At 38.5% G+C, this 12300-nt stretch overlaps 2 protein-coding genes across 2 annotated transcripts in view; both read right to left on the bottom strand.

Moving 5' to 3' along the window:
• Positions 1–12300, bottom strand: part of LOC128657955 (gastrula zinc finger protein XlCGF66.1-like) — a 69700-nt gene that overhangs the window by 13233 nt on the left and 44167 nt on the right. The window lies entirely within an intron of this gene.
• LOC128657227 (E3 ubiquitin-protein ligase RNF38-like) lies at positions 1931–3889 on the bottom strand. The gene has a single exon (XM_053711492.1). The coding sequence runs from the start codon at positions 3659–3661 to the stop codon at positions 2387–2389; it is 1275 nt and encodes a 424-aa protein (XP_053567467.1). The 5' UTR covers positions 3662–3889; the 3' UTR covers positions 1931–2386.

The raw sequence follows: 12300 nt of genomic DNA, 5'->3' as shown, positions 1-12300 counted from the left end.
ATTGAATGGATGTCTTAATACACATTTATGCAAAAATGCTTGTAATCAAATTTGAAATGCACTGACTTTAACGTTCTGCTTGACCCTTGTAAACCGTGCAATATAAAGCTGTTCCGCTATATTTGTGCTCTGGTCTCATTTCCTGAATTACATAGTTTTAAAATAAGAAGGGACACAACTGTCACTACCTGTACATCAACATGCTGCCCAACATAAGCACCATGAATCTTAGACCAAAAAGAATACTGTAAAACTGACTACATATGTTTCTTAATGAAAGACATGAACCCCAAAAGTTCTCTTTAATGATTCAGATAGAGCATATACATCTAAACAACGTTCCAATTTACCTCTGATATCTAATTTGCTTCATTCTCTTGATATCATTTGTTGAAAAGCACATCTAGATAGGTTTAGGAGCTTGGGGCTAGATGCTGATTGGTGGCTGAACTTGTATGCCCATTTTCATTGGCTTACAAATGAGTTCAGCTATTGCCAAGGAGTGCAATGCTGCTTCTTCAATAAAGGATAGAGAGAGAATGAAGCAAAAACAACAGAAGCAAATTGGAAAGATATTTCAAAACGTATAATCTATCTGAATCATGAAATACATTTTTGTGTTTCATGTCCTTTTAAGGTTACTGATCTACGGGCTATGGCATGCCATTTATTTTACCCTAGTATGAATGTATAATGTATTTGTACTGAAAACTGTAGTGTTTCTCCTGCTTCTTCCCACAGCAAAGTTAGCTTTTAGATCAATCTTGTTTGCAATCAAATCAGTAACAACTTGACTGTTCATCTGAAGCTCCTTTTGCTACCTAAAAGCCTAAACAGGCAAGTTGTAACAAATGTTTGCAAACAAGATTGATATAGATATACGATTGATATAGATATATATATATATATCAATTAATGCAAATAGCATTTTACGAAGAAAATTCAATTGATGTCTTACATATTAAAGTTAAACTATGACATCACTATAGGCAAAGAAGCCATCTCAAGCCTTTGCCCGCACAAACATACAAAAAGACATCCTTTCAAATTATAAAAATCGTACAGTATTATCAATTCAATTAATTTGATGGTGTCTTACTGCCCAACTGTAACCAGTTTGGAAAATGTTGTAATAAAATAAGTAATTCAGAATTAGAAAATCACTCAAAACACACATTCATAAACATTTATGTATCTGTGTGCACAGAATAAAATAATTGTAGGAATAATGGAAGGACCCATTTTCTGAATGATTAAATTGGACAAGGATCTATATAGACATGTGCTCAAACAAATTATGAATATACCATGGTTTACAGCATTTGGCTTGGTCCTGCACTGGGTTAGAGTTAAAGTGCAACACACAAACATCTGTATATGCACAGATATTTGTAACAAACCAAATGCCACAAACCAAGGCTATACGCAGGATTCTTTTCAGCAATAATTCACGAGTAACACAATTTTGAATATATCTAGATCTATAAATTGATATAACGGGAAAAACAAAAAACACTGTAAACTACATTCATTGATTGTGCTAATAGATGCCCAATGAGGACATTAAAAGAGTTATAAAGTTAACCGATAAAGAAAAATGCACTTTTTCCCATAGTGGCACTAGTGTGCAGAAAAGTATGTGATATAAAGTCATTAAATCAGCATTTTTAAAGTACCAGTATTAATGTTAGGAACAGGGTATTCATAATATAATAATAAAAAAAAGCCTATAAATTGCTACACCCTTCACATTCACTGTGCAACTGCAAACAAGAAAAGAAACCAGTGTACAGTACTAGTACTGTTTAAATAACAAGATACATTGCAGCATAATACTACATACATTCTCATTTCATGCTGCTATATCAATTCCCAAACATCCACACGTGTCCAACACAAACACACAAAGCCACCAACACGCGCATACATCCCATCCACTCACAGTATTTGAAGGCTCTACAATAAAAAAAAGGTAGGTTGCTAAATTGTTTGGAGCTACCATTGTTTTGTTTCTTTTTTCCTTTAAATATAAAATAACATGCTAAAAGATCACGTCCACGGTAATCTTGCAGCAATACACTCGGAATGATCACACGAAAACCAGGGAATGTTAGTGCACACACAAAATTAAGCTAAGGACTATAAAATATAATAATCTTTGGAGTCCCAATCACACTGTTAGTATAACAATCTCATAATTGTGAAGACTAATTAGAAGCTTTATAAATGATTAAATCACACAGTGCAAAGAGAGGTCCATTGACCCTTTGGTGTAAAGAGTAGGCTGGAAGCCACAAGTTCAATGGATAGTTGGTGTTTGTGCATATAAAAATACACACACGCGTGACTAGGAAAACCCAAAGCTAGATTTGTGCTCTGAGACTGGTCACTCTGAATCCCGATGTACTTCTGAAGCATCTGCTCGACAAATTGGGCATGTACGATTTGCCTTAAGCCATTTGTCCACACACTTGGCATGAAATTCATGGTTGCACGGTAAGACTCTAAGTAGTTGTCTTGACTCAAAATCACACATGCATACAACACATAAAGTTTGCTCTGACTGGTGGTTATTTGGGTTGAACCTATATGATGGAAGCTGTTCAATGTCTGCTTTTGTTAGTCCTCGAGGTTTGGCTTCACCCAACCTTTCCGCAAGATTCAACAATGCCTCATAGTTTTCCACCTCTCCATCTTCGACATCCAACTCAAAGCTAAAGGTTGGTCCTACAGCAGGAGGCACTGGAAGCATTGATAAAACATAGGGTAACAGGCTTGGGTGATAAGGTGGTGGTGGTATGGGCTGCTGTGATCTATATCGACTTCGGCTTGTTATTCTTCGAGGCATAAATGGAGGATAGGGAACACCAAAGGAAACCTCTTGGTGCAAGGGATCATGGGTTATGAACTGTAGGGGGGCAGAAGGTTGAAGGGTTGGCGCATGTGCAGATGGAGGGTATGTAAACCCTCCGACAGGTAGATGTTCTCCCAGTAATTCTACTTCATTTTCTATCCTTTGCAGAGGCGAGCGGGACTGTTGAGTCTGAAAAGGTACAAACTGGCCAGGAGGGGGCAGGTGAGCATGGTGATGTGGAGAGAGATGAGGAGGATGTAATAGAAATGGGTCACTGGAAATAAGTGGTGGGAAAGCATATGGGACCGGCAAATGCTGAACCGAGCAAGCTTGAAGCATCGGTAAATGCTGTCCACTGAAAACCACAGAACAACCAGGAACTTGTTGCGTGCTACAAGCGGGGATGTGCTGTCCAGTACAAAGGGGGATCCCATGTGGTGCTACGGTTGTGACTGTGTATGAGACTGGCACGGTGCCCTGGTGAATCTGTTTATGAATATCAATCATGACTGTGTTTTGCTGAGGAGGATGTGCCGCTGGGTGCAGCATACGGGGGGATACAGTTGGAGGGTGGAAGGCTCTTGGTTCCTCTACAGTTTGCGGTTGGCCATAGGAAAGATGGTGATAGTTTTCATCCTGGTTAATGGAACTATGACGGGACAGACGTTCCCTTCTTCCTCTTTGACGTCTTACAGGAGGACTTCTTCTGTTGCGAGCTGGAGTGTTGCATCGTTCCCCTGAGAATTGGTGTTGGATGGGCCGAGCCGATGGAGGCCGCCTATTAGATGAAATCTCCCATGGTCGCATTGGTGGTGACGGGGTCGGTGATGTTACAGAGAATTCGAAGACTGAATTAGATAGCTGTTGTCTTTTAGGGCTAGGGCTATCTTCGTTCTCGCTTCCTCCCCGTTCGGTCTCCGTGATCAAAGCTTTGGAGCCCAGCGCGCGCCACCAATGATCCCACGCTCCACGTTAGTGTGTGCGCGCGCGCCGCTCGGTGACGTTATTTTTTACTACACGATTGTTACTTTTTACTGCTTCTCCCGCTAGGACCTCTTTAAGAAGTAAACGGAGGTGCTCAGGCTTAAATCTAAACTAACCTCCTCTGAGTCTACGGTACTAATAGCAGTAGATTCTGATTCAGAGACTTCTCCCTCACAGGTAGCTGAAGAATTTTCATCCTCAGAAAGTTGCGATAAACTGACCAATGCCGACTTGGCTTTTGATGATATACCTGACTTAGAAGAAATATTTTTAGATTTTCTTTTCTGCTTACCTGAAATAGGTAAAGCACTCAAAGCTGCAGAAACAGCTGAGGTAAGCTGCGCAGCAAAATCACCTGGTAATAATACACCCCCAGGTGCAGACTGAGTATAACCGCAGGGCACTGCTTGTGTAATTGCCAGGGACGGGGACTGAGAAGAAAGTTGAGGCATGTCTAGGGCAATAAAATCCTGAGAGGCAGAGGGTTTAGAAGGGTTCATTTTTTGAGAAATTGCAGAATCCTTATTTTGTCAAACATGTAGAGCAAAATTGTATAGGAGGAATCACTTGGGCCTCTAGACAATATAAACATTTGTCAAAATCTAAAGTTAAGTCTTTATCTTTAACCATAGTTAAAAAAATAAAATAAAAATATATAAACAATAAACCAAATAAAGGAATTAGCCACTCAGTAAATAGATATAACAGCCGCAACTCTTACAGCTGAAAGAGAAGCGTTATGCTATTGAGCTAAAAGGCTCCTCTATCCACAAGCCGTTGCTGAAGCGTCTTACCACTTCATGAATCCTGACCAGATAATACGATGAGACTGATCGATATGAGGACACTGTTACGGTATCAACAGATATCAAGGGTTAATACCAGATGAAATATGTCCTGAATATGGGATCAGCAACACACAACCCAGCTAATTCCCCTCAAACATGAGACCAGGCTCCATCTTGAAGGTAAAAACAGAATGTACTTTATTGAGGGCTATATGCCCAGTATTTATGCAGGTCTGAGACCAGATGGGGGGGGGGGAGAGTATTGTACACTAGATAGAGGGAAGACGCCCTTTTACAGGATAGAATTACATTACTTAACCAGATAAACAATTTAAACACAAGAAAACAATGGAGTCCTTCTCATCACCTGGCAGTCTGACTCTGGAGGTGATTAAACAATGTGAACGCTTATCACATAAACCTAATTACAGTAAACAATAGCTGATGCTAGGAAACCTGTCTCAGAAAATAGTTTCTCAAAGCTGAACAGAGTTAACCCTTCCAGTACTGACAGAGGGGTCTGTCACAGACACCCTCAGAGGTGATAGTCCAAATTCACAAACAGCCCGGGCACTCAAAGAGATATGAGACACCACTGCTTCAGCCTCAAACGAGCCGCTTCTGTTAGAGGAAAGAGACACGCGGTCACATGACCAAAAGGCAAAAAGTACTGTGACACCAAAGAAAGCGCGCAAATAGCGCTGCACTGAAAAACTGATAGGCACCAAGTAAAATTATCCTCCTGGAACGGATAGCACAAAATGAGCACTATCTTATATGTCGCCAATAAAAAAAGCTCCTTCACAATAATCCTCCTTATGAAGACAGCCTAAGTCCCAACACAAAGTTACATAAAAACACCGTTAATCATAACAGTGCCCCGCATACACTGCCCAAAGTAAATCCCAAAAGTGAAGAGATTTATGATAAAGTCCATGGGCTCCATTATATTTAAAGAAGGGGACTAACCTCTAATCTGCTTGAGCCTTCTCACCTAGAAGGAATAAGCACTTACCTTAGGAGCACCAGCTGCAGGGGAGGAACAGCATCTCAGGTTTTACAGCTCCAGGCGACTTCTGACAGAGACCTGAAGAGAAAGAAAAAGCAGAATAACCAAACCTGTTTTTTTAGAAAAGGGGTTAGCATAAATTGTTAGAGGAGAAACAAGGACTACCCTGCTGACGTCCAACAGCTAATAGCCACCACAACTCTTACTCAAGAGGATTACATGGACACAGCAATACCCCAATCCATGTTTGCAGGGAAACTACCCATTAAAGGATTAAAACTTAATTTTCTTCAGAGCACCATCTTTGCACACCTCCTGGATATATAAAGGCAAAGAATGACTGGGGGATTATGGGAAATGGGAGGGATACTTGAAGCTCTACTGGTGTGTTCTTTGCCTCCTACTGGTGGCCAGGAGTTGAATTGTCACTAGTAACTAGAATGGATTTGTGGACTCTCCATACCATTGTAAATAAATAAATATAATGAGCATGCTTCCCTTCTGGTCTTTCACATCCTTTAACTAACAATATATAGACAGAACATACAGATGAGCAGCTTAAAATATAACATAGCGCTGTGAGATTTATTTTATGCTCCTACAAAAGTGCTACCAGTGTATTTGCAACTGATCAGATCACAAAGATTATACTCTGGCATATATAAATGACAGCAGCTTTATAAGGTTTCCCCGCTTAATGTTGTTATATGATCAGGACTGATATAAACAAACACTAGAAATGTGACAACAGTCAGTGAGTATCAGTGAGTATCAGGCTATATTGTACTGTGACACTGAGTGTGTGATTGAGGTGACACCCTGCCCAGTGATATAATGTACAGTACTTACAGACAACAAACTACAACAGCCAGGCAATACTTCATAAACAGAAGACACGTAACGCATTCACATTTAGCTGCACTGCCGCTGTAACACATTTCCTGCATTGGAACTTCCAGCTGACACATTACATTCAGATCTTCGGTTTTAACATCTATGGCAGTATTAAATGTCGTATGTCAGAACATTTAGGGCCAGATAACAAGTGGAGCACTAAATATCTCTTTCGCAAAAGCAATATTTACACTTCACTGAGCGATACCAGTGCACACTAATGTGCGCTGATATTACAAGTTTTGCACTATGGGGCTCAGCAAATTGTAAATATAGATCGGCAGCAAATTGTAAATATAGATCGCCTAGATTACGTGTTTTGCGCTATAGAGGGTGCGAAATGAATGCAACAAAAGTTGCTTTATTTCACCCTCCATAGCGCTGCCATTACAAGTTTCTGAAAAGTCTCTTTGTGTGTGCGATATGGTGGCGATAAGCTCCATGCCGTACAAAATCCAAGGGCTGCTTTGACGTGCTCGTGCACGCTTTCCCCCATAGACATCAATGAAAAAAATTAACACCTGAAGTGCGGAATGGCGATCGCCGAAACGCAACCCCATTGATGTCTATGGGGAAAAAAAAGTTACGTTTAAACCTAACACCCTAACATAAACCCCAAGTCTAAACACCCCTAATCCACCGCCCCCAACATCGTTAAAGCCTAAATAAAGTTATTAACCCCTAATCTGCCGCTCCTAACATCGCCACCACTAATACAAGTTATTAACCCCTAATCTGCCGCTCCCGACATTGCCGCAACTAATAAGTTATTAACCCTTAATTCCGCCGCTCCCCAACCACGCCGCCACTATAATAAATTGTATTAATCCCCAAACCTCTGGCCTCCCACATCACCGCCACAAAATAAACCTATTAACCCCTAAACTGCCAGCCCCCCACATTGCAAAAAAACTAAATTAAACTATTAACCCTTAAACCTAACAACCCCCTGACTTTATATTAAAATATCCCTATATTAAAGTGAAGGTCTATTTTGATGAATTAGTGCCCGGTTTTTAATAATCCTATGAATTGACAGTGAAATGTCAATTTTGATTAAAGTGCCCTTGTTTTTAATAGGTTTATTAAAAACCGGGCACCGATTCATCATAATGGACCTTCACCTAAGTTTAAACTATAAATTAACCTAACAACTATTATACTAAACTATTATACTAAAATTAAAATAAATGCCAATTATAAAAACTAAAATATAGCTGCAAGCAGCGATAGAGGTGGCCATGCACATTGACTTTGCAATGGCATACAAGCAGCTAAGCCACAATATAAAACTATACAAGTTTTTACAATTCTAACATTAGCAGTTGGAAAAAAAAATTTTTCTAAATGTTTGCGTTTTTCAAGATGGCTGTCCCACCATATGACCAATAATTCCATCATGATCAGATGTAACTCTAGGTCACAAGATATAGTTTTACAGCAAATATCACAGCTTTAACATAAGCGGTTGGAAAGAAAACACATTTTCGAAATTTTTGCATAAACCAAAATGGCTGCTAAAGCTTGTGACCAATTCCTTCAGCATGAACAGCTGTCACTCTAGGTTTCAATATAAGGCTATACAGCAAGTTTCACAGTTCTAACATAAGCAGTTGCAGAGAAAATAGATTTTCAAAATATTCGTGTAAAACAAAATGGCTTCCAGATCATATGATTTACAGCCTCCATATTGTGCACAATAGTTCGCACAAGAGTAGTCAATAAACATGGCAAAAATAAAACATTTTTGTAAAACGGTTTTTGTTTTATTATTAGTTTAAAAATATCGTTAAGGGTTTTTAAAATTTTCAAAATGGCTGCCAAACCACATGACGTATCAACTTCTCTTGAACAAATCTGAATGTTAGTCATAAGATAACTCTATAAACAAAATTTCAAGTCTGTCCCATAAGCGGTTTCGGAGAAGAAGATTTTTATAGTTTTTAAAAATGGCCGCCAAGCTATGCAATGTATGGCTTTCAAATTGCACATACTAATGCTCACTATAGACCTCAAAAATTTGCAGAAGTTTCATGAAAATTTGCAAATGTTTTATTTCACGAACGTGATTGCGCAATGCAAATTTTAACTGCAATATTGTCTTTAAGGGTTATGACTATGTGTAATCATGTGTCTACTACACTGTAATATTGTTAAATATTGTAAAACTAATGTATAAAGTGCAAAATTACGCAATTAAATGGCGATAAAAAGGTTAATGTCTCACAGCAGCCATGTTGATTATGGAAAAATTGCAATTTTAACAAACTAGGTAGAGGACCTTGCTAGGAGCATATGTGCAAAATTGCTCTTTATTGCACTAAGCGGTTTAAGAGAAGATGTTTAAAGATTTTCGCAAAATGCAAGATGGTTGCTACATCATGTGACCAAGGCACTTCTGTTGAGCAATGGCAAATCTAGGTCATAGCAGCACTGAGCACAGCAAGTTTCAAAGTTGTAACATTAGCAGTTCCGGAGATAAAGATTATTGAGCGTTTCTCGAAATTTGTCGCAAAAAGCAATATGGCGGCCTAACCTTATGACCTACGAGTTCAATATTGCATGAGATGTAGCAAAGCAATAGGCTGCACCAGCATACCTGATTTCAAGAGCTTTGCTTTAGCAGTTCAAAAGTTATGGGCAATAGAAAAGTGGCGGAATAATAATAATAAAAAATAAATAAAAATAATAATAAATATAGCTGCAAGCAGCGATAGAGGTGGCCATGCGCATAGACATTGCAATGACATACAAGCAGCTATGTCACAATATAAAGCTTTATATAAGTTTTTACAATTCTAACATTAGCAGTTGGAAAGAAAACACATTTTCAAAATTTTTGCGTTTTTCAAGATGGCTGCCCCACCATATGACCAATACTTTCATCACGATCAGATGTAACTCTAGGTCACAAGATTTTGTTTTACAGCAAATTTCACAGCTTTAACATAAGCGGTTAGAAAGAAAACACGTTTTCGAAATTTTCGCGTAAACCAATATGGCTGCCACAGCTTGCGACTAATTCCTTCAACATGAACAACTGTGACTCTAGGTCACAATATAAGGTTATACAGCAAGTTTCACAGTACTAACATAAGCAGTTGCAGAGAAAATAGATTTTAGAAATATTCACATAAAACAAAATGGCTGCCAGATCCTATGATATACAGCCTCCATATTATGCATAATGATTGTCACCATAGATGTCAATAAACATGGCAAATATAAAGCATTTTTGTAAAACGGTTTTTGTTTTATTATTAATTTAAAAATATTGTTAAGCGTTTTTGAACAATTCAAAATGGCTGCCAAACCACATGACCTATCAACTTCTCTTGAAAAAATCTGAATGTTAGTCAAAAGATAACTCTGTAAACAAAATTTCAAGTGTGTGCCTTAAGCGGTTTCGGAGAAGAAGATTTTTATAGTTTTTAAAAACAGCGCATACGAAACTAAATGGCCGCCAAGCTATGCATTGTATGGCTTTCAAATTGTACATGCTAATGCTCACTATAGACCTCTACAATTTGCAGAAGTTTTATGAAAATTTGCAAATGTTTTATTTAACGAATGCGACTGCGCAGTGCGAATTTTTACTGCAATATTTCCTTTAGGGATCATGACTATGTGTACTCATGTGTCTGCTACACTGTAATATAGTTAGTGTAAACATAATGCATAAGGTGCAAATTTACGCAATTAAACAGCAATAAAAAGGCGAATGGCTCATAGCAGCCATGTTGATAATGGAAAATTCACAGTTTGAACAAACTTGGTAGAGGACCTTGCAAGGAGCACATGTGCAAAATTGCGCTTCATTGCATTTAGCAATGATTTCCGCACATTTCAAAATGGCAGCTAGATTATGTGACTAAATCACTTCTCTTGAACAAACTTTATTCTAGGTCAGTACAGCAGTACACAGAGCAAGTTTCACAGCTGTAACATAAGCGGTTCTGGAGAAGATTTTCAAGCGGATGTCGAAATTTGTCGCAAAAAGCAATATGGCTGCTAGATCACATGACCTATAAGATTTATGTTGCATAGGATTATGCGCAGCATAGATCTCTAGCACTGTGCCAAGTTTCATGAGTTTTTAAGTTATGCTGTTGTTTTTATAAGCACTTGAAAAAGTGGCGGAATAATAATAAAAAAAAAAATAATAATCCTGACAATAACAATGCAAGTTTCATGAGTTTTTGAGTTATGCTGTTGTTTTTATAAGCACTTGAAAAAGTGGCGGAATAATAAAAAAATAATAATAATAATCCTGACAATAACAATAGGTTGTCCTGCAACTTCGTTGCATGGCCACCTAATAATCCTGACAATATCAATAGGTTGTCCTGCAACTTCGTTGCATGGCCACCTAATAATCCTGACAATAACAATAGGTTGTCCTGCAACTTTGTTGCATGGCCACCTAATTACACTTTATTATAGTGGCGGGGATTTGGGCGGGCGGCAGATTAGTGGTTAATACCTTTTAAATAGTGTTTGCGATGCGGGAGGGCGGCGGTTTAGGGGTTAATAGGTAGTTTATGGGTGTTAGTGTACTTTGTAACAGTTTAGTTATGAGTTTTGTGAAACATTTTTGTGGCGCAATACTCATAACTACTGGTTTCAGATGGCGGTAATGCCAGCATTTTAGCCTCACCGCACAACCTGTAATACTGGCGCTATGGAAATCCTACACAAAAACATAATTTTTTTGAGTGCTGGATTGATGTTGCGTTACATGCTAAAATGCAACGTTGAAATTGCCATTTTTTCAGCGTTACCACCGTAGCGCAAAACTCGTAATCTAGCCGTTCGTTTTTTGTATTTTGGGGGCATTTGGTGGGCATTTATAAAATTAAGCAGAGATCTAATCTCTGGTTAGTTTTATAAGCACTAATTGCTACTACAAGCTTGCGGTAGTAATAACCAATCACTTGTAATGTCTGGTTATTTATCGCACGCCAGCAAAAATTAGCGCTCCACTTCTAATCTAGCCCTTAACAGAGACAATATTTCATGGTTTAGAATTTTACATCACCCTAAAAGCAATTCATGTTTAACGGCTAGATTGCGAGTTTTGCGGTATGAGTGAAAAAGCAGCGTTATGGCTCTTTTTCACTACCACTGCTATTACGAGTTTTGCAGGTATATCTCTACCGCACACTTTTTTGGCCATAACGCAACGTAACTACCGCAGCTTTCAAAAAGTCCTTTTTCAATGGGACTTCCATAGCGCCGGTATTACGAGTTAGCCTGTCCGGCCAAAAAGTGAGCATTACAGCCTATACCGTCAAGATCCATACCGTAAACTGAAAGTCAGTAGTTATGGCTTTTATGTTACAAAGCTGTAACATAAAACTCATAACTAAAGTGCTTAAAAGTACACTAACACCCATAAACTACCTATTAACCCCTAAACCGAGGCCCTCCCACATCGCAAACACCAAAATAAATGTATTAACCCCTAATCTGCCGCTCCGGACATCACCGCCACTATAATAAACATATTAGCCCCTAAACTGCCATACTCCTGCATCACAAACACTAGTTAAATATTATTAACCCCTAATCTGCTGTCCCTAACATCGCCACAACCTACATTACTGTTATTAACCCCTAATCTGCTGCCCCCAAAATCTCCACCACTATACTAAAGTTATTAACCCCTAAACCTAACCCTAAGTCTAACCCTAACACCCACTAACTTTAATATAATTAAAATAAATCTAATTAAAAATTCCTATCATTAACTAAATTATTCCTATTTAAAA

Source organism: Bombina bombina, chromosome 4, assembly GCF_027579735.1.
Source record: "Bombina bombina isolate aBomBom1 chromosome 4, aBomBom1.pri, whole genome shotgun sequence".
Lineage (NCBI taxonomy): Eukaryota > Metazoa > Chordata > Amphibia > Anura > Bombinatoridae > Bombina > Bombina bombina.
This window is presented reverse-complemented; position numbering and strand designations above follow the sequence as displayed.

Excerpts from the sequence above, each read along its gene's own strand:
- LOC128657227 (XM_053711492.1), bottom strand. The coding sequence starts at position 3,661 with ATGCGACCATGGGAGATTTCATCTAATAGGCGGCCTCCATCGGCTCGG.